The sequence below is a fragment of the Alexandromys fortis genome, unplaced genomic scaffold (assembly GCF_014885135.2).
Source record: "Alexandromys fortis isolate MF-2015 unplaced genomic scaffold, M_Fortis_MF-2015_v1.1 scaffold_57, whole genome shotgun sequence".
NCBI lineage: Eukaryota > Metazoa > Chordata > Mammalia > Rodentia > Cricetidae > Alexandromys > Alexandromys fortis.
Genome location: NW_026067941.1, coordinates 3670398 through 3696571, shown reverse-complemented (window position 1 = coordinate 3696571; position 26174 = coordinate 3670398). Strand labels below are relative to the sequence as shown.

At 37.2% G+C, this 26174-nt stretch overlaps 1 protein-coding gene across 8 annotated transcripts in view; it reads left to right on the top strand.

Moving 5' to 3' along the window:
* Positions 1 to 26174, top strand: part of Cnot4 (CCR4-NOT transcription complex subunit 4) — a 106867-nt gene that overhangs the window by 22309 nt on the left and 58384 nt on the right. For all 8 annotated transcript variants that reach the window (XR_007592848.1, XR_007592847.1, XM_050148087.1 and 5 more), the window contains exons 2-3: positions 16416 to 16680; positions 20172 to 20369. Coding sequence is in view for 6 of the 8 variants with exons in the window: in XM_050148087.1 (XP_050004044.1) it covers positions 16507 to 16680; positions 20172 to 20369 (372 nt within the window). In the remaining 2 variants the exon portion in view is untranslated. The remainder of the gene's footprint in view (positions 1 to 16415; positions 16681 to 20171; positions 20370 to 26174) is intronic.

Sequence of the window (26174 nt, the reverse complement as noted above, 5' to 3'; positions counted from 1 at the left end):
GGCTGGCCTCGAACTCACAGAGATCCACCTGCCTCTGCCTCCCGAGTGCTGGGATTAAAGGCATGCACCACCACCACCTGGCTTATTAGGATTCTTATGTCAGTTTCAAAGTGTGTTTAATAGGTTGGCTCTAGCTGTCACACCTAGCCATCTAAGTTGAATCCAGGGACTTACATGGTAGGAGAAAATTTACTCTGAAAGTTCCCCTCTGACCTGTATGCATGTACTGTGGCAGTTGCAAACAGACACAGAAACAAAAGCTATTTAAAATTTTTTTTAAAATCGTAGGGCCTGGAAAGGTGACTCAGTGATTAATAACACTGGGTGCTCTTGCAAATTCAGCTTTCAGAACCTATATGGCAACTCACAGTTGTCTAACTCTAGTTCCTGGTAAATTAGTGACCTCTTCTCACCTCTGAGGGCCCCTGCTTGTGTGTTGTGCACAGACATACACTCAGGAACATACACATAAAAATAAAATTAATTAAACCAAAACAAAATACATATATTGTACTAATTTTGCTTTTTGACTAAAATTTAGCCTTTTATATCTGATGGGATACTTTTATTAGTTATTGAAGAGTATCAAAAAGATTTGGTTGTCAATCCATCCTAACATTATTTTAAAGAATGTTTGCTTGTAAACTCAGGACCGTGGCTTATTTAATTTTCAGTAAAACATTTTACAGGGACTTGGGGATGGGATGCCTCTGTGCATAAGATGCTTGCTGTGCAAAATGTGAGATTGGGAGTTTGGATCATCAGCACATACATATTCAAAAAGCTGGGTGTGATGGTGGAAACCTGACATTTCAGTTAGGGGTGTTTGTGAGCCACCATGTGCTAGAAACTGGACCCTGGGTCCTCTGCAAGAATAGTAAGTGCTGGGCTGGAGAGATGGCTCAGAGGTTAAGAGCACTGGCTGCTCTTCAAGAGGTCCTGAGTTCAATTCCCAGCAACCACATGGTGGCTCACAACCATCTGTACTGAAATCTCATGCCCTCCTCTGGCGTGCGGGCATACATCGAGGGAGAATGTTGTATACATAATAAATAAATCTTTTTTTAAAAAAAAGAATAGTAAGTGCTGTTAGCTGCCATGCCATCTTTCCAGCTCCATATAAATAATAAATAAAACAAATAAAATAATAAATAAAAAGTAAAACAAGACAAAAACAAAGAACTATGAAAAACAAATGTTTAGGGCTGGTAGATTGCTCAGCAGGTAAAGGTGCTTGCCACCAAGCTTTCCAACCTTAGTTTAATTGCTGGAGCCCACATGGTGCAAGTAGAGATTGACCAACCATGAGGCTTCCCATAAATAAAGTAATTAAAAAACTATAGTTAAAAAATATTAGCCAAATGTGTTAAGTCATAGTTGTACTCTAGTACCTAGCAGCTATAGGCAGGAGGGTTTGCCTATAGCTGCTGTTGTAGAACTTCGGAATCAGTGAACTCCAGAGTTTGTTTGTTTGTTTGTTTGTTTTTGATTTTTCGAGACAGGGTTTCTCCGTAGCTTTTTGGTTCCTGTCCTGGAACTAGCTCTTCTAGACCAGGCTGGCCTCGAACTCACAGAGATCCGCCTGCCTCTGCCTCCTGAGTGCTGGGATTAAAGGTGTGCACCACCAGAGTTCTTTTTATCCATTTACAGTTTGGTGTCCCTTCTCTGAAAGTACTGGAGATGTTGGTGTCTTTGTTTTGAAACTTACCAGTGATGAGAATTTTGTGTGTTTGTATTTGAGATAGGGACTCTCCATTATCCAGTGATAAGAATTTAAAACATGAAATTGTTTGCTATTGACTTTCCTTTGGCTTTAATAAAGGCCAATTTATCAACTTAATTTTATATATTCCATTTTTTTTCTTTAAATCACCCAGAAAACATCTGGGAAATACAAGTCAGATTGAGGTCTTTGTACTGTCTTAACCCAGATTTTAACTCCTTTAGATTGACTGTGAGAATGCAGTAACTGCACTCTAAACTGCTAGGCAAAATTGAAGCAGCCAGCATTTCTTTTAGTTAAACTATTACCTTAGACTAACTATCCAGATGTAAAGTTATTTGATTGGAGGATATTGTTACTGATGTGGATTTTTGCATTGTGTTGATTTTCAGATACTTAAAATGTTTTTGGTGGTATGTATATTCACTTCAATTTTAGAGCTTTCTTTAGAATTATATAGCACTTTTAAGATGCTTTACATAGAGTAGCAGTTTCTTAGAAATTTTGAAATGAAAGTTGCTTATAATTATGCTTTATTATATTTTAGGAATTTAATAGGAATAAGACTTCAGAAGTAAGTTACATATATGTTGGCTTTTTCCTCTTGTGGTTTTGGGGATAGAACCCAGGTTCTTGGTCATATTAGACAGGTGCTTTAACACTGAGCTGTAGCTCCTGGGTTGAGACAAGTTGACACTCACTTAATCAGAGCATTTATTAATAATGCAGCCTTCTGTGCTATGTATTAATGTGTTGAGTCAGAACCAGTTTAAAAAATTATGATTAGCATAATGAGATAGTGTGTTCTTGGAAGGAAAGCCTAAAGAGTATTACTGTCCTACTCTTAGAACAGAAGACATTGTTCTTTTGTCTTATACCCTTCTATAATCTGAATAGAATGATAGGCTGTTTTTATGTGCAATTTCACACACATCTGAAATTAAATCTGTCTTTGATTGAGAACAGTTTAAAAACAATTGTTTTTTATCCTTTGCCAAGTTAATAATATATTTTACTGGGAAGTAAATAGAAAAGGTATTTTTGTTCTGCTTAATTAGTTTTTAGCCAAGAACATTAGTAGAGCTCTATCCTGTTATTATTGTTATCTTAAGATTTTATTCTTATTTTAATTATTTGAATATGTGTGTGTGTGTGTGTGTGTGTGTGTGTCTATGTATGAGTATATGCACATGAGTGCAGGTGCCCCTGGAGTTCAAAACAAAGTATCAGGTTTCCTGGAGCTGGACTTATAGGAGGTTCTGCGCCACCCAGTGTGGGTGCTGGGAACCGAACTCAGATCCTGCGTGCTTTTCATCACTGAGCATCTTTGTACTTTCTCATTGTTATTAGTGTTGGTGTTCTCTGGTGTGTGTGTGTGTGTGTGTGTGTAATATGTGTGCAGCTGCATGTGTTATAACTCGCTCATGTGTGCAGGTCAAGAGGACAGCTTTGTGGAGTTGATTTTCTCTTTCCATCTTAATGTAGATTTTGAGGATTGGACTCAAGCTGCCAGACTTAGAAGTCAAGCCATCTTTCTGCCCCTCATTATTTTTTAATATGTCTTTTGACTGTGAGAGCTTAACAATACCTTTATCTGTTTATTATTAAGTGAAGCATATCACTAGCTCGTTTATCAGAAGAAGCACCTAAAGAAGAGGCTGATTAATTTTTTTTGTAGGGGCTGTCCACTTTTGATATTTTTTGTGGCCGTTTCAACAAAGCTAATTTTGATAACAAAGATATTTTTATGTTTTTTTTAATTTTATTGATTTTTTTTTTATTGAGCTCTACATTTTTCTCTGTTCCTTTCTCTCACTTTCCCCTCCCCTTCAACCCTCTCCCAAGGTCCCTATGCTCCCAGTTTACTCAGGAGATCTCATCTTTTTCTACTTCTCATGTAGATTAGATCTATGTATGTCTCTGTTAGGGTCCTCATTGTTGTCTAGGGTTCTCTGGGATTGTGTAGGCTGTTTTTTTTTTTTTTTCCTTAAAATCACTTATGAGTGAGTACATGTGATAATTGTCTTTCTGGGGCTGGGTTCCCTCACTCAAAATGATGTTTTCTAGCTCCATCCATTTGAGGCTAATTTAATTTTATTTCCCATTTATGACACCTTTAGGACTTATTTTCAAACTTCCAAGCCAGTCACTTTATTAAAACTTGATTCTATAGAAGGCTAGTTATCTCTTTTTTGTGTGTGTGTGTCCAAAAGAAAATTGTGCCAGGCATGATAGTGTGTGTCTATTTAATTCAAGCACTGAGGCACTGTCTGGTCTACCTAGTGAGTTCAAGGCCATAAGAACCTCATAGTGGGACCCTGTGTGAAAGAAAAATTATGCCGGGTGGTGGTAGCCTCACACTTCTTTAATCCCAGAGACCCACAGATCTCTATTGAGTTCAAGACTGGCCTGGTCTACAGAACAAGATCTAGGACAGTCAGTGCTACACAGAGAGACCCTGTCTCAAAAAAAAAAAAAAAAAATCGCATTTTAACTTTTTTGTTTTTGTAATTCATCAATTGTATATTTAAGTTTTTTTATATGTAGTTTCTTATAGGAGCAATTATATATTAATAGGGTTAGTTTGAAAGGGTTCAGTGCTACGCATATGGGAATGATACATACTTGTAAAATTTAGTGTTTCTTACTTAAATTTAAGCAATTTAATGAGACTGAATAAATTTAGAGACACTGTTCTTTTCAAAGTATCCTTTATGCTCTGTGCATTTGCTCTTGTTGTAAAATATGTATACATATATACTCCTGACATAGATGGCATGCATTTTCATTATAAAAAGTTACATAATTTCATTTTTAAAAAAATGGCAGTGGTGATTTGATGGTAGAATGGGAAGTCCCCCCCCCTTATTCTATTTCTTTTTAAAGTCCACAGTTTATTGTTTTATATAATTATATAAGGTATCAGGAGTGTTTGTTTAGTAGTAGAGCACCTGCCTAGTTTATGGGAGATCCTGGGTTTGATCCCTGGCACTGAAAAAAAAATTATGAAAAATTTAGAAAGGGTACATATTAGATCAAGTTGCTGTTACAAGGGACTCCAGAACATAGTGGTGTAAAGAAGTTAGTTCCTTTTTCTTTTACCTAAAAGTCCATAGGAGAGGATTAACAAGATTGGTTTGTTCTCAGCAAGAGCCTCTAGGAATCCCTAGGTTATTATTGAGTTAGCTCTGCCGTTCTTTTTGGGATTTCACTGTTAGTTTGGCCCTTTCCTCTCAATAGGCAAGAAACTATGCACTTAAGATGATCTGGATGTTATACATCTATTTTCAGTTACATTCTTTTGCTTAAACTTAATCATCTAATGTGATTAAGCATCTTGTCTTTTTTGTTTGTTTGTTTTATGAGGCAAGATTTTTCTGTGTGGCCCAGGCTGTCGTAGAACTCATTCTGTTGTAGACCAGGGTGGCCTCTAACTGCCTGCCTCTGCCTCCTGAGTGTTAGGATTAAAGGTGTGTGTCACCACCTCCTGGCTTTCCCTGTCCATTTTAAAAGATTATTTTCATGGTATCTAGGCATTTCCTTTTATATATTAAATTTACTAACACGCAGTTTCTTTAGTATTTATTGATGCTTTTTAAATTTGTTATCTGTAATAATGTCCGTATTTCTCCCTTTCATTGGTTATAGTTTCTGAAATATTGTAGTGACAGAATTTATATTTGACCTGAATTTAGTGTATTAGCGTATATATCCATTACCATGTGAAAGGGTTATCTTTTTATCATTAGTTTGTTTTGTGTTGTGTTTGTGTGTGAGTGGGCACATCTACCCATATAAGGCCTGAGAGGCCAGGGGAGGTTATTAGATATATTTCTTAATTGTTCTCCATCTCATTCTTTTGAGGCAGGTACTTGGAACCAAATCTCATTTCCTCTATTTCGCTACACTAGCTAAGGAGCGCCTGTAACCTGTCTGTCTGTGTCTACCATTGATGAGGTTACAGGTTGAAAGCTATGTCTGCCTTTAGTATTAAGGGATTTTAGTCTTGTCTTTCAATTTACTTTTTTTTTTTTTGGTTTTTCGAGACAGGGTTTCTCTGTGGTTTTGGAGCCTGTCCTGGAACTAGCTCTTGTAGACCAGGCTTCAATTTACTTTTTAATTTCTTGAGATGGATACTGTTTTGTTCTGATTTATTGAGGTCATTCATAATTTTGACTTAACAGAATACTTGAACTTCTAAGAACTCTATAATGTGATTTATTTGATTTTGCTAGTATTGTGTTTAGAATAGTTTAAATCTATTAAGTTTCTTTATTAGGATTTTAGTATTAGATTTATTGTCTAGTTTCCTCTAGCTTTGTTTATCTCTATTTCCCTATTGTTCCTCATCCACTTCTGTCATTTTAACTACAAGTACAAAGAACTGTGTGCTTATGTTTGCTTAATACAATAACATTTTAGCCTTTTTAAGGGAACATAATCTTATAAATCTAACTTTGTAACTAAAGCAAACTTTCTTGAAGGGTTGTCATCTGGGCTATTAGAGACATCATGCAAATTCTGTGGTTCTCGTGGATATGGATCTCTGCTTAGTTAATATATCTCTGCTTTGTTGAAATGGGATTTTTTTTTCCTTTTCTTTTCAAGACAGGGTTTCTCTGTGTAGCCCTGGCTGTCCTGGAACTTACTTTATAGACCAGGCTGGGAAACAGGACATTTTTAAAGATTTCGTTTTATTTTTTAATGGCGTGTCTGTGTCGTGGTCTTTGTTACTGTGAGTGCAGTACCCACTGAATTCAGAAGGGGACATTGTCCTTGAGCCGGAGTTACAGGTGGTTGTGAGCTACCCACTTCCATTCTGGGAAAGAAACATGGGTTATTTTTGCAAGAGCATTATGTACTCTTAACCACTGATTATCTCTCTGCAATTACTCCCCCCCCATTTTGTTTTTTAATGCTTTTAGAAGTATTGCAAGTGTTACCAATAATTTTCATAATTTGCCTAGTCTCGGATCATTGGTGAGATAATAAAGTACTGATGTTCTGGTCACTATGAAAGTTTAGGTTATTTATTATTTTTTTAAGTGTGATAGTATAGTTTTCAGATACTTACAGCTTTTTATTATAACTGTTTATAGCATGGTTTCACTCTTTAATTTTCTCCATTAGTATCTGTAGTTTTTATAATAATGTAATGGAATATGTTAGCTGTATTACTTTTTTTTAACATAGGAAGACTAATTACATTACAAAAAGTGGTATTATAAATACTTGTAACTGGCTGGATATTGGTGGTGCACACCTTTAATCCCAGCTTTCAGGAGGCAGAGAAAGGCAGATCTCTGTGAGTTTGAGGTCAGCTGGATCTACAGAACGAGTTCCAGGACAGCCAGAGCTACACAGAGACCCTGTCTCAAAAAATCCAAACCAAACCAAACAAAACTTGTAACTAAGTAACTAAATATCAACTTAATTTTAATTGTTCACATTGGGTGTTTGTTCTTCATTCTCCTCATTTCTTTCTACTATTTTCATACAAACCATTTCATTTCCTTTTTAGTTAAAACCTAGTATTTTCCTTCATTATTTCAAGCTCACTACTATGTTTAACTATTTTTTTCTTGTTAAAACTTGTTTTCCAGACCTTTATTTTCCTGATATTTTGTTTCCCAGACATTCAGGATAAAATTAAATACTAAGACATTTAAGGGGCTTAAAACACAGAGAAGCTATTAATCCCTTTAAAATAAGGAAAATCCTGCTTTTTAATTTCCTACTCTTTCTATTGTGACTCAGTAAATTCTAGAATGTTAACAGTTTAACAGCATTCAACTTAAAATAGTACTACCAAAAATATTCTGTTCTATGCACAACTAATTCATTGTTCTGTCAGTAAAAGATTTTCACCATGCCAGGCAGTGGTGGTGCACACCTTTAAGACCAGTAGTTGGTAGGCAGAAGCAGGTGGACCTCTCTTAATTCAAGGCCAGCCTGGTCTACAGAGTGAGTTCCAGGACAGCCAAGGGTATTCAGAGAGACCCTGTCTTGAAAAGCCAAAGTGGGGGGAGAAAAAGAAAAAAATGTTTATCAAACCAATATTCATATACAAAATCAGAATTTTTAAATAATATCTAGGTACAGAAGCACATATCTATGCTCAAAGTACTCCAGAGGTGAAGGCAGAAGAATTGTTGAAAGATTGGGGCCTGCCTGGGCTGCTGTATAATAGAGTCTTAACACCAAAAGAAAAATTTTCCCAAAAAATAACAGCCAGGAGTTGTGTACACTCCTGTAATGCCAGCACCTGAGAGTCAGAGGTCTGACAGGTCTATACATAGCAAAGCAGCCTCAGAAACCAAACACTAAGGCTATTGCACAGCAGTTCAGGGTTTGCCTAAGAATACACAATGCCCTGGGCTAGTTTGATCCAGTACATAGCCTTGTCTAACCTGAAATTCACAGCAGCCATGTTTTAGCCTCTGGAAAGCTTATAGGTGTGTGCCTATAAGCTTACATATAGGTCTGGGTTCTTCCCTTCCTTCCTGACAACCCTCACCACCTCCACATGACTCATTAGTTGCCTGCCTTCTCATTGGTCTCAAAAAAATCCTCCAGGCCCCAGATCTCAAGTATTTGTGACTACAGTCACTTGCCATATTTAGTATTTCTTCTAAAATTAAAGCTATTGTGTCACTACTGATACATTGTAAATTGATAAGAAATAATGCTATAAGGACAATTTCATAAGTCTGAACTAAGGGAAAAGCTTGTAATACCTGGATAAATTTATTTGAAGTACAGGGCTGGGTTCATCCTTAGACTTTTAAATAGGTATGCCCTTCTGTCAAGTTGTTTCCCTGGAATCCACCTATTATTTATTTCAGAATTGAAAAATAACTGGCAGAAGGAACTCTTTTCTCTTAGTTTGCACAATTGTGGTAGGGAATAGTAAATGCCACACTCTATTCATCTTACTTTGATTCTATGCAGATTTGCTTTTATCTTATTAATGATACCTTCACCAGGCTATGCCCCCCCCCCCTTTAAAGAAAACTCCTAGCTGCTTTCTGAGAGAATATTAATAGGGAGCATGTTGGTGCTGTTTTTTTGTTTTGTTTTGTTTGTTTGGGTCTCATCAATCATTTTATTCTTGTTTGTTGGCACCGTGCTTAAGATTTTAATTTAATTTTTTTTGTTGTTAGAAAGCAAGTATTCATGCCTAAAAGTTCAAAAATAAAGGAACATTTAAGTGGAAGCAGATTATCTCTGACCCTATGATTAAATGACAATTACTAGTTGTATGCATTTCTCCTGAGTCACTCTTTGAGGATTCTCATCCCTTCATATACAGTTCTGGGAAGCTATAGTCTGCAGTCTGTGTCTGTGGTACAATATAGAACAAAATAGACACATTCCTTAAATTCGAAAGGTTGAAAGTTTAATGTTCTTTAAAAAGTTATCTTTAAAAAATAATTTGGGTACTGAATCAGGAGAAGTTGACTTGTCTCAGGGGTCACCGTAACATTCTGAAGAGGAAGCTAGTTTTATATCCTACAATACAGAGCATGCTAAACGGTAATTTTGGAATCTCAGTTGTGCATTTCTGTCAGGAATATTTTCAGTTATATCTGGTCTCGTGTTTCTAGTAGAACTGCTTGCCAAAAAAACCCACTCCTTGTCTTTGCCTTTTCAGAACTGTAGTTACTGGTCATGGCAGTCCATTTTCCTAACAGTTGTGATAATATGCTGTGAAAGATGGAAATTTTGAGTATATTCTGTATGTGACATAATATTGTAAATCAATAAAATTAAGGATTATGAGCATTTGATTTTTATGTAAAACCTGCCAAGTTTGGGACTGGAATATTACTGGAATAAGTTCAGAGAGAAATAACACATCCCTCTTTTGGGTACATGAACACAATGTATGACTCTTCAGAGTTTGGGTGCATGTTTTAAGAATTGAAATGTTGCCCTGGCAGTGGTAGTGCATACCTTTAATCCCAGTACTGGGATGCAGAGGCAGGTGGATATCAGTGAGTTCCAGGCCGCCCTGGTCTACAGAGTGAGTTCCAGGACAGCTAGGACTGTTACACAGAGAAACCCTGTCTCAAAAAAACCAAAAGAAAAAAAAAAAAGAAAAGAAAAAAAGAGAAATGTCTATGCACTCTATTCCTCAACTAGTAAAATCTCAGTTGTGGAAGAGTTTTTAAAAATTGCTGTTAGAGAAGAAAAACATGGATAGTTTGCACAAGAAAGAGCACAGATTGGGACTGGAGATGGCCTAGTGATCGAGAGCACTGGCTGCTCTTCCAGAAGAAGCAAGGTCAGTTCCTAGGAACGCCGCCCCAAAGAAGCGCAGATAAGGTTCAGGTTTCTAGTTTCTAGGCTTCCTGTTTCTTTCATGTTCTCACTGCTAGTATTTATGTCATTTACCCCATGAGTTCATTATATAATCATATAGAATTTTTGTTTTATTTATTTTGAGATAGGGTTTCTATCTCCTTGAGTGTCCTGGCACTCACTATGTAGACCAGGCTATCCAGAAGGTCAAAGATCCACTTTCCTCTGAACCAGCACACCCAGCTATTTAGAAAACATTTTAAATATAAAACTTGTTATTCAGTACTTCCAGTAGCCTTTTCATTCATTTTTTGATATATGTAGATTCATCTTTATTATGTCACTCTTGTTCAGGTATAAACTTTATTAAAAATTTTATGAACCTTTGATTGGCATTGTTAGCATTAATCAGCATTAGGTTTCCTTCTGTTGTTTTTACATACTCTTAGCTTTAGCTGATCATCTGCCTGTTCCTCCCCTTACCTATCTCCTTGCCTGTGTTCCCTTTCTTGTGCTCTTGTGCCCCACGTGCTCCTCCTTCTTTCATATCATATGTTCTGTAATCCTTTTCACCCATCTTCCTTAAAGCACCCCCCATGAGCCTCTTTCTAGTTTCCTACGTGTGTTCGCATTCACTTCCACATAAATACATGCTTGTGTAAATTAGGATATACTTATGAGAGAAAATGTATTTACCTACTTTCCACTTCCTGCTCAGGCTGTCTTGGAACTTGTAACAATCCTCCTGCTTCTCCTCCCGAGTGCCATCTTGGTCCTTAAAACTATATTTTAATTAACAAACCTACCATTTCTCATTAATGGACATTTAGCCCATTATTTACTATAGCAAAACAGTGCTTCTCATACCTGACTCCTCATACAAATTTGTAGTCATAGGCTGCTTGTTTCCCGGCTGGCCAGACCCAAAATAGTCACATAGAAACTGTATTAATTAAAACATTGCTTGGCCTATCTTAAGCATATTTTTGGATAACTCTTATATCTTAAATTAACCCATTCCTATTAATCTGTGTATTGCCACCTGGCTGTGGCTTACCAGGGAAGGTCTTAGCATCTTTCTCCTTTGGGCGTCTCTCTGACTCTGCCTTCTTTTCTCTTCTGTCTCTACTTGGAAATCCTGCCTTGCTCTATTCTGCACTGCAATAGGCCCAAAGCACCTTCTTTGTTAACCATGGTAATAAAGCATATTCACAGCATACAGAGGGAAATCCCATATCACCCCCCTTTTTTTGTCTAAATAAAAAGGAAGGTTTTAACTTTAGCATAGTAAAATTATATATAACAAAACAGGCAAGAATTACAGTTGCAATATGTATTTCTATTTAACTTTTATTATAACTAAGGAAAGCTATAATTATAACTATATTTTTTAGCACCATTAAAGACCTTAGAAGGATATAATATTACCTAAGTTAACAGAAAGTGCATTTAAAGCAACTTTTAAAATTTTAGAATTAGCAGAGACAGCTTGCTGCCTGGAGAGTCACCCAAAGCTGTAACGTTGGGGCATCCATCTTTAGCCCATAGTATCTGTATGCCCCTCTACAGACCCATAGTATCCGGTAGACTCTTTTATGATATCGGAAATTCAAAAAACTGTTTCACCTCTTTAGGCAGTTTGTCACTTTTTTTTTTTTAGTATCCTGTAGAATGTCTGGCAGACTCTTTCATAAAACAGGAACCCTGAAGGATAGTCTCACCTTTTTAAGGTAACTTAAGCAGTCATTTTTTTTTTATGGGTTCCTGCATGTCCAATTTATACAGCATGCTATCAAGCAGTCCAGGCAAGAGAAGTTTCTTACCCAAATGTTCAACAAACTCTTTAAAGAACCTCTTTGATGTTCATCATTCTCCTGAAGTAGATTGGGGCTGCTAGGAGCAGATGGGTCTCATTGTCATGAAAAATCCTAAGTTTTTAAAACATTTTAAATGCCATATTCTGTTAGTCTTTGAAAGGTTTGTAGAATACCTGTCCATCTGAAATATATCTCTGTACATTAATAAACCTAACTAACATGACTACAGGCTTGACTATTATAGATGATTATTAACCTGTATTTCTTAATTATACATTACATTTTTAAATGAGCCGTAGAAACACAATACGTTAATCAAGAACAGAAGTATACATATAACAAAATTGACCTAAAATTTGTATCAATAAACCAAGATCCATACCAATGCAAAGGATTCATCTCTATAGCATATCTTCCTTTAATTGTAAACAAATGTTTTTAAACATTCATTTAGGGAATTTGGGCACATGACAAATGGTCACCCATTTCTCTCATGTAGATATCAGGATATGGAATTAGTAATTGTAGAGTGTTACGTGTTTGCACTTTAAATTTTACCATTTTTACAGTTGGACTTCAGGGTGTATTAGTTTATTTTGCTCTTCTCCTACCTATATGTTGTTATTTACTAGTTTTTTTTATTATTACCATTCTTAAGACTTGCAAGTTAGCTGCCAATACTTTATATATTATTCTTTTTATTTTTACTTTTATCAGATTCTTTTCTCATTGTCCCTTTTTAAATTTTTGACTGTCTTTCTGGGATATTGCCCTCCTTGGGCAGAAATACTTCTTACAATCATTTTTTAAAATTTAAATTTCTATGTGTAGTTTTACTATGTGTGTGTTTGCTTGCTTGTATGCACCACATACTCTATGCTATCAAGGGACAATATGCAAAAGTTGGTTCATCTTTTCTACCAGATGACTTCAAGGGATTAAAGTCAGATCTTTAGGCTTGGTGGCAAGCACCTGTATTCTCTGAGCTATCTCACTGCCCGTTTGCAGTTTTTTGAAGTAAGTCAAATCCTAGAATTTTGGACTGTGTTACCCAAGATTATATATGTAGTAGTGGAAAAGGTGAGGTGGAAATGAGCTCTTTTTCTTTAAATGTCAGATTATCCACATATATTTTACGATTTTTGGATAACATTTGGTGTAACCCACTTCTGTGGAATCTGTCCATTATACCAAAAGTATTCAGATGAAGTTGCTTTTGTATTATCTATTATACTATCTCATGCTACTTTGTCCTTCCTTCCTTTCTCAATGTGAAATACACAGTTTAAAAACCTTTAAAAATTAAAAATAATTTTAAAGAAACCTTGAAAGCGTTATTTATTTATTTTATTATTTGTAGAGGTACACTTTCTAGAAAGATTTGGTATTTCTAAGCCCCAATATATTGTTTCCTTCTCAACATTCAGTAAATTACTTCACTAAAATGCAAATGATGTATAGTTAAGAAAAAGTCTTTCAGTTGGGCATGGCGGTGCATGTCTTTAATCCCAGCACTCAGGAAGCAGAGACAGGCGAATGCACTGACTTTGAGGATAGTCTGGTTTACATAGTGAGTTCCAGGATAGCCAGGGCTGCATTGAGAGGCCCTATCCTTCCCCCTGTATCTCCCCCCACCCCCCAAAAAAGGACAGAAAAGAAGAGGAAAGAAAACATCTTAAAGCCACAGATATTAGAGGTATACATAGCAGTTCTTAATTTCAGGTTAGTTTCCTATTGGTGGACACTGTGTAGGAGCCTATTTTCTAGTTTTAACTGCTCACGTTACTCAGCAGAATTCTATTCCACATTCCTGGTTTTAATATAGAAAAAATGGCTAATCCAGATTTACAAGCTAGGAATATTGGATTGTTTATGAACACATATCCATTTCTTTCTTTTTTTAAACTTTAAATTTTAAATAAAATTGCAGACTCATAGGAAGACATTTCAGGAACATATCATATCACATGTAGTTCCTCTGAATTTCCAGTCAGTTTTCTTTATGTAAAAAATAGGAGTGTACAGCTTGACTCCCCATATTGTATGATAGAAAACAGCATCCCCCATCTAGTCATCAAAGTCAGGCATTTTCTCAAGAAAATGAAAACAACCCACCTAGTGGTTTTGGACACTTTAATTTAAAAAGTAACGTTTTTATATCAATTCAGATAGTAACAGATTTTCTAACAGAAGATGACTACTTCTATTTTTTTTTTGTCTATGTCAACATCCTTGTCTTATTTTCTTAGTGAAATTAAGTTTATATATACAGGTCTTGTTATGTAAAGTAAGAGTAATTCTTCAGGTTGTTCTTCTTTTTAAAATTTAAATAATGAATAGATCTCTTTCCGTGTCAACTTACAAAAATTTATTAAATTGCTATTTCTCTTTCTCTCTCTCACCAGGGTTTCACACTGTAGCCCTAGATGGCCTACATCTGGCTATGTAGCATAGATGCACAGCATTCTTGTATCTTCCTGTCTCCACTTCACTCATGCTGGGATTATAAGCATTCACAGCTTTATTTCTGTATCTTAACTATTAATGATTTACCTATTTCTGGATGCTATGTTGGCAATATTTTGCGCTTTGATATAATGATTGCTAACAATATATTTGTTATATGGGTGTGTGTATGTAGAAGAATTTCTTGTACAGGCAGTATATTGAATAAAAGACACAGGCTTTTATTTATTTCTTCATTATCAGCAGTTTATTATACCAAATAAGTTTCCAGTCACCTTTGGGTGATATTTTATTTATTTATTTTGGTTTTTGGAGGCATGGTTTCTCTGTGTAGCCCTGGATGTTCTGAAACTCTCTGTGGAGACTAGCTTAGCGTTAACTCAGAAACCCAAGTGCTGAGAATAAAGTCCTCTGCAAAACCCCCTCAGGTGTTATTTTATTAATAGTATAAATTAGATATGTACCAGTGTTATTATTTATAAAATGATTCGCCCCTATCTGGGACACTTTCTGTACCAATGCTTCTTACTTCTTATAGGATGGTGGCACTTCCTTTAATCCCAGCACTCAAGGGACAGAGACAGGTGAATCTCTGTGCATTCAAGGCCAGTCTGGTCTACAAAGTGAGTTCCAGGACAACCAGGGCTGTTACAGAGAGACCTTGTGTCAAAAAACAAAAATGGGGAGGGGGCGCCCATTTCATCTGTATTGATTTGTAGTATGATTTCTGTTAAAAATTAAAATATTATTGTTTATTATTTCTATTTCTTCTTTTTTTTTTAGTTTCTTTGATATTTTCTCTGCTTTTCTGAAGTAAGAAGTTCAGCTTCATAGCAGACAGTTGAGTACTGATAGGGCTAATTGTCACATTTAGTCCTTAGATGAGTCAGTTGTTCTCTCTGCTCTTCAGTGTGACCTTTAAAATCACTTTGTTCAATTTTGTGTTGTTTCTAAACCTTTGTGCTCTAGGACTGCATCCAGATGTAGACTTGTTTGCAGCTTTTCCATTTTCAACTGCATGTAGTGATTGCAACTCACCCTTCAGCATGAAATTGTTAACTGTGATGTTCAACTCTCTGTAACTTAAAAAGAATTCACATTTCACAAAGCATGATTGGGCTAGAAAGGTCTATTTGTTCTCTGTTTGATTTTTTTTTTAAACAGGCTTTTTGTAGTACTTACTATAGAAATATTTTATAATACATCTATTTGTTCAGCAGTTTTTACTGGCATCATATTACATACTTGTAAGCAGATATGGCATGCTTGCTTGGTTTTAAGCTATATTTTCTCTGGCAAAAATTTTTCATTAATATAATTATATATGTAACTATAAGTGATTAATTTTTTAAAAATTATCATTCTACTGTGTTTTTTTTAAAGAGTTATCTATTGTTAGGTATATAGTTTTGGCATCAGCTCTCATAGATGACTGTGAGCTGCCATGTGGTTGCTGGGAATTGAACTCAGGACCTCTGGAAGATCAGTCAGAGCTCTTAACCTCTGAACCATCTCTCCAGCCCAAGTGATTAAATTGATTTTTATCAGTTCCTTTTGTTAATTGTGGTACATTTTGCTTATCATAATTGTTATGTTCCTTATTAGCTTTTAAGTGGACGATGCATTGTCAAGTGTGCATAGCTTTGAACGTTTTAGCAATATTATTGTTATTATTATTATGAAAGAGGATGATATTATGACAGAGAATGAGTATGTCATGGTGTGTGCGTAGAAGTCAAAGGAAAACTTTATGGACTTGGTTCTCTCCCGTGTGAACTCTAGTGATTAAGCTCAGGTCAGTAGGCTTGTGTAGCACATGTGTTCACCCACTGAGCCATTTCATTGGTCTCAGGTTATTTTATAACTGAAGGTCTTTATTTTATATTTCTCTAAAATGTGTTATAAACAGTGTTCAGATCAGTATTAAATGTCTTAGCTGGAAAAAAATGGGAATTCTTTTAGTTTCTATTGCATTTGAAACCTAATATAATGCCAGGTTTTTTCTTCATATGAGAAAAATTTCTGAAATCTGTCCTGTGATTATAGCAAAAGTTAGTATTTTTCCTGTAGTAAATGGTATGTTTTTGATTTTTTTTCTCATGCAGGTCTTCAGAGTTCTACATTTTAGCTCTCAGTGCTGAATTTCCTTCTCCCTTAAATTATTATAAACTTTGCTGCTGTCTAACAAGCCTAAAGATGTCTCGCAGTCCTGATGCAAAGGAAGACCCTGTGGAATGCCCTCTTTGTATGGAGCCCTTAGAGATAGACGATATTAACTTTTTCCCTTGCACCTGTGGCTACCAGATATGCCGATTTTGTTGGCATAGAATTCGCACTGATGAGAATGGGCTTTGTCCTGCGTGTAGAAAGGTAAGTGCTTCTAAACAACTCTATTTTACTATCTGGATTTTTACTGTCCAATATTAACTGTATAGTTATTTCCCCTTAGCTGGGAGTGATTGGCTTTAAAACAAACTATTCAGGTCCAAGTTCCATTTCAAGCCCCTTCCCCTGGAAGTTGCCTCAGTCCAGACTCCACCCCTCAAGAAAGCCCACCAAACGATGACCCCTCCCCAGAGATGCTCAAGACCATTCCCACAGGATATTTAAGCCTCCTCCCCCCTCCCAACAAACAAGTCTTCCACCCAACACAAACATTGTGTGATCTTTAAGGTGTAATGGAGTAGGGAGAGTACACTGGACTGGGAGTCATGGTCAAGTGTTGCCTTTGTTGTGTTAACTAGCAGTGTTGCTTCTGTAAAGTCATATAATTTCTCTAGCCAAGGAAACGGACACAGTCTTGGTGCTTTCTTATTAAGAAGATTCATAAAGAACCATTGAGTTTGGATATGATAATATGGAACTTGAAAAACATGTTCTGTATTAATATGTGGGGTGATTCGCACTAGTTTTCTAGTACTAAATAGGAAAGTAGTTCACCAGAGTTAGAAAGCAGAGAGGGGCATTCTGACACTCAGCCTACCTTTTACCTTTTCATTCAGTTGTGCACCCCAGTCCATGGAATGATGCCAGTCACATTAGTGTGGGGTATTGCCCCCTCCACTAGTCCTATCTGGATACAGCCTTTGAGACATGCCCAGAGGTGTGTGTGTGTGTCTAGATGATTTTAAATTCAGTCAGATTGACAATGAAAATTAATCATCACATCTTTCTGGGATCTTTCTACTCAGTTTTAAGTGACTGCCATCCATTTGTTATTATTAGTAGTACTGATAACTGAGTCTTTAGTACTTATTTATGCAGGTCATATTTTAATCACTTTTAACTGTCTTAACTCCCACAGAACTTCTAGTTAAATGTGCTTCTCATTTTACATTTGAGAAGGCTGGGGCTAATGGTCATATGGTTTTGGAGCAGCTTGGCTAGAATTCAAAGCCTGGCCCTCTGATTCCATATTTTTGGTCCACCAGTGACCCTGATGTTAGCTGTTGGAGTGAAGATACTATAATCCTGAGAAGGAAAAGAAAAAGACACACAACAGAGAAATTGCTGGTATTTTTTGAGGACACAATGATAAATCTTTACATCATATTTTAGGATTTTTTTGTTCTTTATACATAAGGATACTGCGGCTTAGAGACCGGTTTGTTTACAGGCACATGACTAGATAATGTTAAAACTAAACTTGAACTCTTGATCCAAAGTCTAAACATTTATGCTCATCTTTCTTCCTCTTAGACTAGGAATGTATTTAAGATGATCAATCAAAAAGGATGTGGTCTAGGACGTGGCTCAGTAGGTCAAGTACTTACTGTGCACTCCTGAAGACTAGAGTTCAATCCTGAGCATCCATGTAAAGTCAGGCATGTTTTTATGTCCCCAGCAGCTGTGGAATAGGGAAGGATCCCTGGAGCTTGCTGGCCTGCTAACATAGCCATCTGTGGACTTCAGATTCAGTGAGAAAGTCTGTCTGAAATAAATGAGGTAGAGACTTCCACATGTACACCCAAACCAGCACATACATTCAAACAAGCATATAAGCTTAATATTTTAGCACGTAATAGGATTTCCTTAAATATTTGTTGATTATAATATATAAAATCCATATTTTGTTGATAGAACTACCAGGAAATTCTTTGATATTTTTAATGTATTTAACATAATTTCTTTATTGAATCTTTAGGAATTTCACATCATACATCCCAATTCCATTCACCTCCCAGTCCTTCCATATCTTCCCCTCTCCCCAACAATAGCTCTCAAACAGATATTAAAAAACAAATCAAACAAAAACAAAACAAGCAGCAAACAAAAAGAAAAACAAAAGAGCCAAAATAACAAAAACCCTCTCTGCTCTTCCATCTTTCCTGACTCTCTAACGCCTCTTCATTCATCCTGGTAACACTGGGAGCCATGGTGTGTCACACAGTACACCCTTTTGTCAAATCAGCTTTACTAGCAAATACTCATTGCAGGAGTCACTGGTTCAAGGCCTCTGGTTTCTGGTACACCATCATCATTGGATCCTCTCTGGAACTCCTCTTAGATATCTCATGGCCACCCCATTTTGGAGATCCTGTGGGTTTTGTTCCACAGGACCAGTCCCTTCATGAGCTCCAAGGTCCAAGATGTGGTGGATGTTAGGGTGGGCCAATTCAAGGGTCCAGTGAGGGTCAGAGCCAAATGTCCTAGGCCTGGTTCAGCATGGCTCTCTGATTCCATCACACATGGTACCCATTATCCCCTGAGACTACTTGGGCAACAGATATCAACACAAACCCCAGCTACAGCAGGACCATAGACCCAGCCTGGATAACATCCTAGCTCCGGATGGGAGTATAGACCCTCAGGATGGTTCTAGTGGCAGCATGGCCCTCAGACATGACCAAGGTAATAGATTAGGACCCTAGCCTCCAGCTTTTGGGTAATCTTTGGTGGCAACACAGACCCTGGCTGCTGTGAGACCGCAGATCCAGAAAAGGTCTTAGACATGGTCCTTGGGAACAGCAGGTCTGGATGTCACCATTACCCCAGGTGACAGTGCAGGCTACTCAGAGCAGCACAGCCCCAGTGACATTAACTTGACCTCAATTCTTGGGCATTCACATGGTCTTTGATGGTAGCAGAAACCTTGGACATTAACACAGACCCTAACTGCAGCAGGGCCAATGACCCAGACATGGCCCCCAGCTGCAGCTTTGACCCCAATGTCACCCTGTCATTGGGTAGCAGCACATATCACTTCGATCTGCTCGACCCTGGCTCCAAGCATGTCCGTTAACTACCAATGTAATCTTTGGTGGCTAACCTGACCCTGGGCATCCACATGACCCTTAACTTAAGCACAGATTCTGGCCGCAATAGGACCATGGACCCAGACATGGTCACTGGTAGCAGCCTGGGTGCAGAAGTCACCATGGCCCTAGTTGGCTGTGTGATCCACTCAGATTGGCATGATCCTGGCAGTATTGTGGCTCTCAGACACCCACAGGGCCCAAGGTGGTGGCTCAGATTCCAGAAATCCGCACGACCCTTGTGACAACAGGAGCTATGAACATCAGCACAAGCCCTGGCTGCTATAGCACCAGGGCCTTCAGCAGCAACCTGGGCCCGGATCTTCGTTGCTTTTTACACAGTGTTTTAGAAGCACTGTGTGCAAGGTATAATACCAAGATTGATTAGGTTGATTTTTGTCATTTTGACATTTGTGCTAAAAGTGATCTCTGCTAAGCTTTAAAAAAATGTTTTATAACTTTTAACTTTTATTTAATAAAAATATTGGAAAGCAGTTGAAACAGTCAGAAGACACTGTCTTACACCTGCTGCTCAGAATTGGATATTTGTCATTTCTGCAGTTTTTCTATTTAATGCTAACTTTATCTTATTTACTATACTTATAGCCATATCCAGAAGACCCAGCAGTTTATAAACCACTCTCACAGGAAGAATTGCAAAGGATAAAGAATGAGAAAAAACAGAAACAAAATGAGAGAAAACAAAAAATTTCAGAAAATCGAAAACATTTGGCTAGTGTACGTGTGGTACAAAAAAACCTCGTCTTTGTTGTAGGTCTGTCACAGCGCCTAGCAGACCCAGAAGTAAGTCCTCTTCTGCTTTCATTGTCAGCATGACAGTCTTTTATGTTTGCTCTCTCATTTGAAAGTAATTGATACTGATAAACTGGAAGACTCCTCTGAAAATAATAAGTCTTGGGTGAAAGTATGAATAATAATAATAATGTTTAATAATGGTTAAGAACCTGCGGCAAATTGTAATCTTAGGCATGCCTTCATCTTTTTGGGCTTCAGTTTCTATTGTGAAACTAAGGGCTTGAACTAAAAGTCCCTTTTAGTGCTTGTGAAAATAATGTTCCAGTTGTCCTTAGGGTTAACATGAGTTGTGAGTACTGTTTTTTTCTTTTTCTCTTTTCTTTTTTTTCTTTCCCTTTTCTGTAGCTGTGTGACCAAGTAATTGGAGACACAGTTACTTGAACCTATTAAGTAATTTTAATGAGCTACCCAAGTAGTCATGTGTCTGCCACAGTGAATGCGTAGAGGTCAGATGACTTTGCAAGCTCTGTTCTCACCTTCTCCAAGGTTCTGCGGCTCTAACTCAGGTCCTCAGCCCCAACAGTGAGTGTCTTTACCAGCTGAACCATCGCTGAGCCATCTTGGTGCTCCCCAAGTAGTAGCTCTTGTTCGTTCAGAACTGTTGTAGTTTATCATCATTCCTTTACTTTGTCATTCTAAACCAGTTTTATGGAAAGGAGAATTTGACAAAGTTAAAGACCAAGTTTTTTTGTGGTTTAATTCTCTAATTGATGTCTCTTTTCTCCTCCTTCAATTAGTCTTTTTAAAGTTTCTCTGATCTCATACATTCTTGCGGGCTTTGGATATACATCTGCTAATTTTTAATCTCCACTATACCATGAGGTGCCAGCAAGATTATTGGGAAGGCACATTAAAGCTGAGTATCAGCTAGAATGTTTGCATCAGTAGGAAAGTGCTAACTCTGGATAGTCTTCCAAGAAAAGTTTTTGAAAACGGTTGGAGGTACTGTTCCTCATGGTGCTGGAGATTAGCTCTGTAGTGGAACACTCACTGTCTATTGCCGGCAACTTTTTTTTTTTGTTTGTTTTTGTTTTTCGAGACAGGGTTTCTCTGTAGCTTTGGTGCCCGTCCTGGAACTAGCTCTTGTAGATCAGGCCGGCCTTGAACTCCCAGAGATCCACCTGCCTCTGCCTCCCGAATGCTGGGATTAAAGGCGTGCACCCGGCCTTCGACAACTTTTTCTAACTGTGGCAAATACCTGGTGGGTGGGGAAAAACGTAAAACAAGATTTATTTTGATGCATAGTTTCTGTCTGAGATTTCATTTAGCTGGCTCTTGCTTTGGGCCTAAGGTGAGATAGATTATCCTGCTAGGAACTGAATGTGAAAGAAAACGCTGCTGCTCATCTCAGGCAGCCAAAGGCAGACTTCAGTGACCCACTTCATCTGCATCGGCCCCACTTTTTATAGTTTCTACCACCTCCCAGTACTCCATTCAGGTATGAATCCATTAGCAAATTGATCGTTGATTAGAACAAAGCTTTCATATCTACTAGCTACAGACCAAGCCTTCAGTATGTGATCATTTTGGCAGGAGATGGGGAGGGAGGTAGGGGTTAACTTTATATCTAACCATAACTGAACCTGCTGGCTTTTTTTGTAAAGACTAAATATTTACCAATTGATGAGTTTATATTAAGACCTTAAAATTTCTTCAGATCAATAGAGGAGAATCTCAGGAAGAACCTATCATGAGCATTAAAATTGATGCAACTCAAGAACTACTAAGATCTGGGTTAGTAAGATGGCTCAGTGACCTGAGTTCAGTCCCTGAATCTCATGTAATTTAGGTAGAAAGAGAATAGTAACTCTACAAAGCTGTCTCCTGACCTCAACATATGTGTGCCATGGTACATGTATACTCCCCCATCCTGCCCTCTACAGCCGCTACACACAAAAATTACTAGGAATCTAGGTCCAGGGAACTTGGCAATACTGTTTACATCTCATTTTGGAGACCTATTTCTTTGCAGAGGTATTGGTAAGAATTCATACCTGTGGTCTAAACATTCAGGATGGTAAAACAAGAAGACCATGGGTTTGTGACCATCCTGGCTATTTAATGAGTGTTGGGCCATCCTGAGCCACAGAAGGAAGGTCCTGTCACAAAATAACAAAGAAAAGATTTCAAGCAAACAAAGGACTTCAGTAAGAAATATTGAAGAAATATTAAGATCTACAGCTCATCTTCAGCAGTTGTTTCTTCCATCTTGTTTGTAAGCTTTCATTTTTTGCTTTCCTGAGGCAGACATACTCCCACCTCTTTTGTGACCACTTCTCTTGAACAGGACTAAACCTTTGCCCTAATCTGTTTTTGTCCCTTTCAGCTCTGCCTTTAAAACAACGTTTTATTCTCCCTCTCTCCCTCCCTCCTTCCCACGTGTGTGTGTGTGTGTGTGTGTACCCTCACACTCATGATCTGGAGGTCAGAGGATAACTTTAGCAAGTTGGTTCTTTTCTTTGACCTTTATTTTATGTGGGCTCTGGGGTTAGCAAGAGCTTTAACCTGCTGAGCTTACCTAAAGAGGTTACTTCTGTCTTTTTGTTACTTTTTGCTAATCTTAGAGATTACTTTTGTCTTTCTGAAATTGCTATTTCAGTAACTTGCTGGGACTTTGATCTTGATTTTAGAGCTTTTGGGTGTGAATTTATCTTTTGTTTTATAAATCTTTAGTTTAGCCAGCTCTTACAATGTGGAGCAACATTTAGAAGTGGATTGATTATCAAGTGTATTCTTTCATTAGTAAGTAGAAAAGAATCTTAGAAGCTATGGTAATTTGATGATGATTAAGAGGTAATTTTTATATATATCTATGTACATTATATATGTATATATATATGTATTATATATATTAAAGTCCTAAAAATGTAGTTTTAAAATAACTTTTGTATGTCAGAAAAACTTATATCAAGATCAGTTATCAAGTGTACTCCTTTATTAGCCAGAAAGAAGAAAAACATTTCAGAAGCTATGGTAATTTGATTAAGAGATAATTATATCTTAAAAGTTATAAGATATCAAGTTTGTGGAGATAAATTTGAATTTTATGAATGCTGTGTTTGATACTGAAGGTAAATTAGGTAGCATGCCAGACATAGACTGCTCTTAGCAAATTTATAGGTTAGAGAAAACAGAACTGAAGTGCTCACACATTCCTGAGCATTTATGAAAAGAGAAGTAGGGGACTGAAGAGATGGTTCAGCATTTCAGAGCACTTAGTGTTCTTGCAGAGGTTCTGGGTTTGGTTCTGAGTACCTACAGGTGGCTCACAATCATCCTTTTAAATCCAGTTCCAGCAAGTCTAACATTCTCTTCTGACTTCTGAGGGTACTACATGAACATGGTGAATGTGTGTATATATGCACTTAAAAACCTCCCCAAGAAAAAAATGATAAAGTTCCGCTTTGAGAATTAATAATATTAGCTGTGCAGCAGTAAGATTAGGTCGTGTCCTGGGTATGTGGTAGCTCTAGAGAGCATTGAGGAATGTGGCTACTAAAGCACAACTATTTCATTTTATAAATGAGAAACTGAGGCAAAGCAATTTGAATGACTGGTTTATTGATAGAGCTTCTCCTATTCTGGTGTAGTCTGTGGTGATGATTGCTTTGTTAGTCCATTCATTATCCACTAAGCAGCCTTTGAGTGCCACGGTTTTGGTTTTATTAGTGGTGTCCATGAATGCTTGACTGTTTAAAAAAAAATGCCTCTGTTTATCAGTAGTTTAGGCAAAAAATCTATAGTGTTCATGTTAATATGTAATGTTTAAATTCTTTGAATTTCCTTTGCCATAATAGCCTATTTTATATCAACCATTGGTTATTCACTAACACTTAGAAGCCTACCAGTATTATTGATGTACACATTCAAATTTTGCTTCTCATTTTGAGACCTGTTGCCCATACTGGCCTTGAGGTCCTGAAAATCCCTCTGTCTCAGGCTTCTGTTATGAGCTACCACACCTAGATTTTTTATGTAATTCTTTTCACTTAATGCTAACACAATTCATTTTTTCATTTAAAACCCATTGAGTACCTAAATCATGCCAGCTGTGTGTAACACACTGAACATATACAATATATAAAACAGCACCTGTTTATTTGCAGAGGTAACACTCTTGTGTGAGGAGCACTGTGTTGCACATTAGGACAGTAGCAGACTGTTGCAGGGTCTGCTTGTCCTTGCTATCTTTGGGCTAAAGTGTTTTCCTAATCAGGGAATGTCCAAGGGTTTCTAAAGAGAAACCTCTTCATGCAATCTGATTTCTTTGTCTGGAAGGTTAGAATTCAATGGTGAGAAAAGTGGTTGGGGCAAGTTGAGTGGCATATAATTTTGAAAGGTTTGCCAACAATTCTGAGGAGTTTGTATTTTATCCTAAAAGCAATAGAAAGCTGCTGAGTGTTCTCAAGAATAGAATGATGTGCTTGATCTCTGCTCAGGAAATACCATTCTGGCTATCATACGGGCATGTCAATTGTAATTTTATACCTATCCTATTTTTTGTCATGAAGGTGTTAATGCCCAAATGCTTACCAGAAACTATTTCCATAAATCAGATATTCAACTCTTCAACTCTAAAAGTGGTTCATTGATTACTTTTAACAATCTAATACTATATAATGTGTCTTCCTTTTTTGTTTTGTTTTGTTAGATCACATTTATTTGTATTTTAGTATGAATTTTTGTGTGATATAGAGTACTTGAATCAGAATATTTTGGGGAAAGACCTGTATCAATAATTTGCCAAAACCCCCAAATTACTTCCAATGTACAACCAGAATCCAGAATCACTACTCTTAAATGAAACATCTATTCCTCCCTCCCTCCCTCCCTCCCTCCCTCCCTCCCTCCCTCCCTCCCTCCCTCCCTCCCTCCCTCCCCCTCCTCCTTTTTGTTTGTTTTTCGGGACAGGGTTTCTCTGTGTAGTCCTGTCGCGCTTTGTAGACTAACCTCAAACTCCTAGAAATCTTCCTGTCTCTGCCTCCTAAGTGCTGGAATTAAAGGCATGTGCCGCCACCACCTGGCTACCTATCTTTTTCTTAATGACTTACTTTCACTGGACCAGTCAACAGCATTTAGCACACAAACACTATTACTTTCTAAATAATGGTTCCCTGAGTTCGCCCTTGCCTTTATTTCTATAAGCCTGTACTCTACCCCATTGCCAAACAGATTGTAGCCTTCATTTTTCTTACCATATTCTTCAGTTTTTATTAATATAAGGGCCTGCATACTACATGACCTTATCGCAAACTACCTCTCTGGTCATATATGCCACTGTTTTTCTGTTGGGTTAGTCTAAGCTCTTGTTCTCTTCTGTGCCCTAAATCCTCTTGTATCAGGTGGGATGCCTGTATTCCAGTTTCTAGGAGACAGCATAGGTTTCCCAGAAGTGAAAAAAACCTCCATAGCATATAACATCTTTTTTTGTTTGTTTGTTTTGTTAACTCTGTAGACCAGGCTGACCTTGAACTTTGAGATGTACCTGCCTCTGCCTCTCAAGTGCTGGTACTACCACACCTGTCATATGTAATGCCTTCAAAAGACAAGGATGAAGAAGTGTACATATGAATAGGATACTTAGATAAAAAACTAGAAAAGTATGAACAAAATCCCAAAAGGACATTTCACTTTCCTTGAAAAGACTTATGAACAGGAACAATTCAGTGTTTCAAATATCACTAATACAATTAAAAATGAATTCTTGATGGTATAAACTCTCTGTATAATTCAGAATATATATCAAGGAAAACAGTGAGGAAAAGACCTTTTTTGCATGTCAGTGCTTGGGCA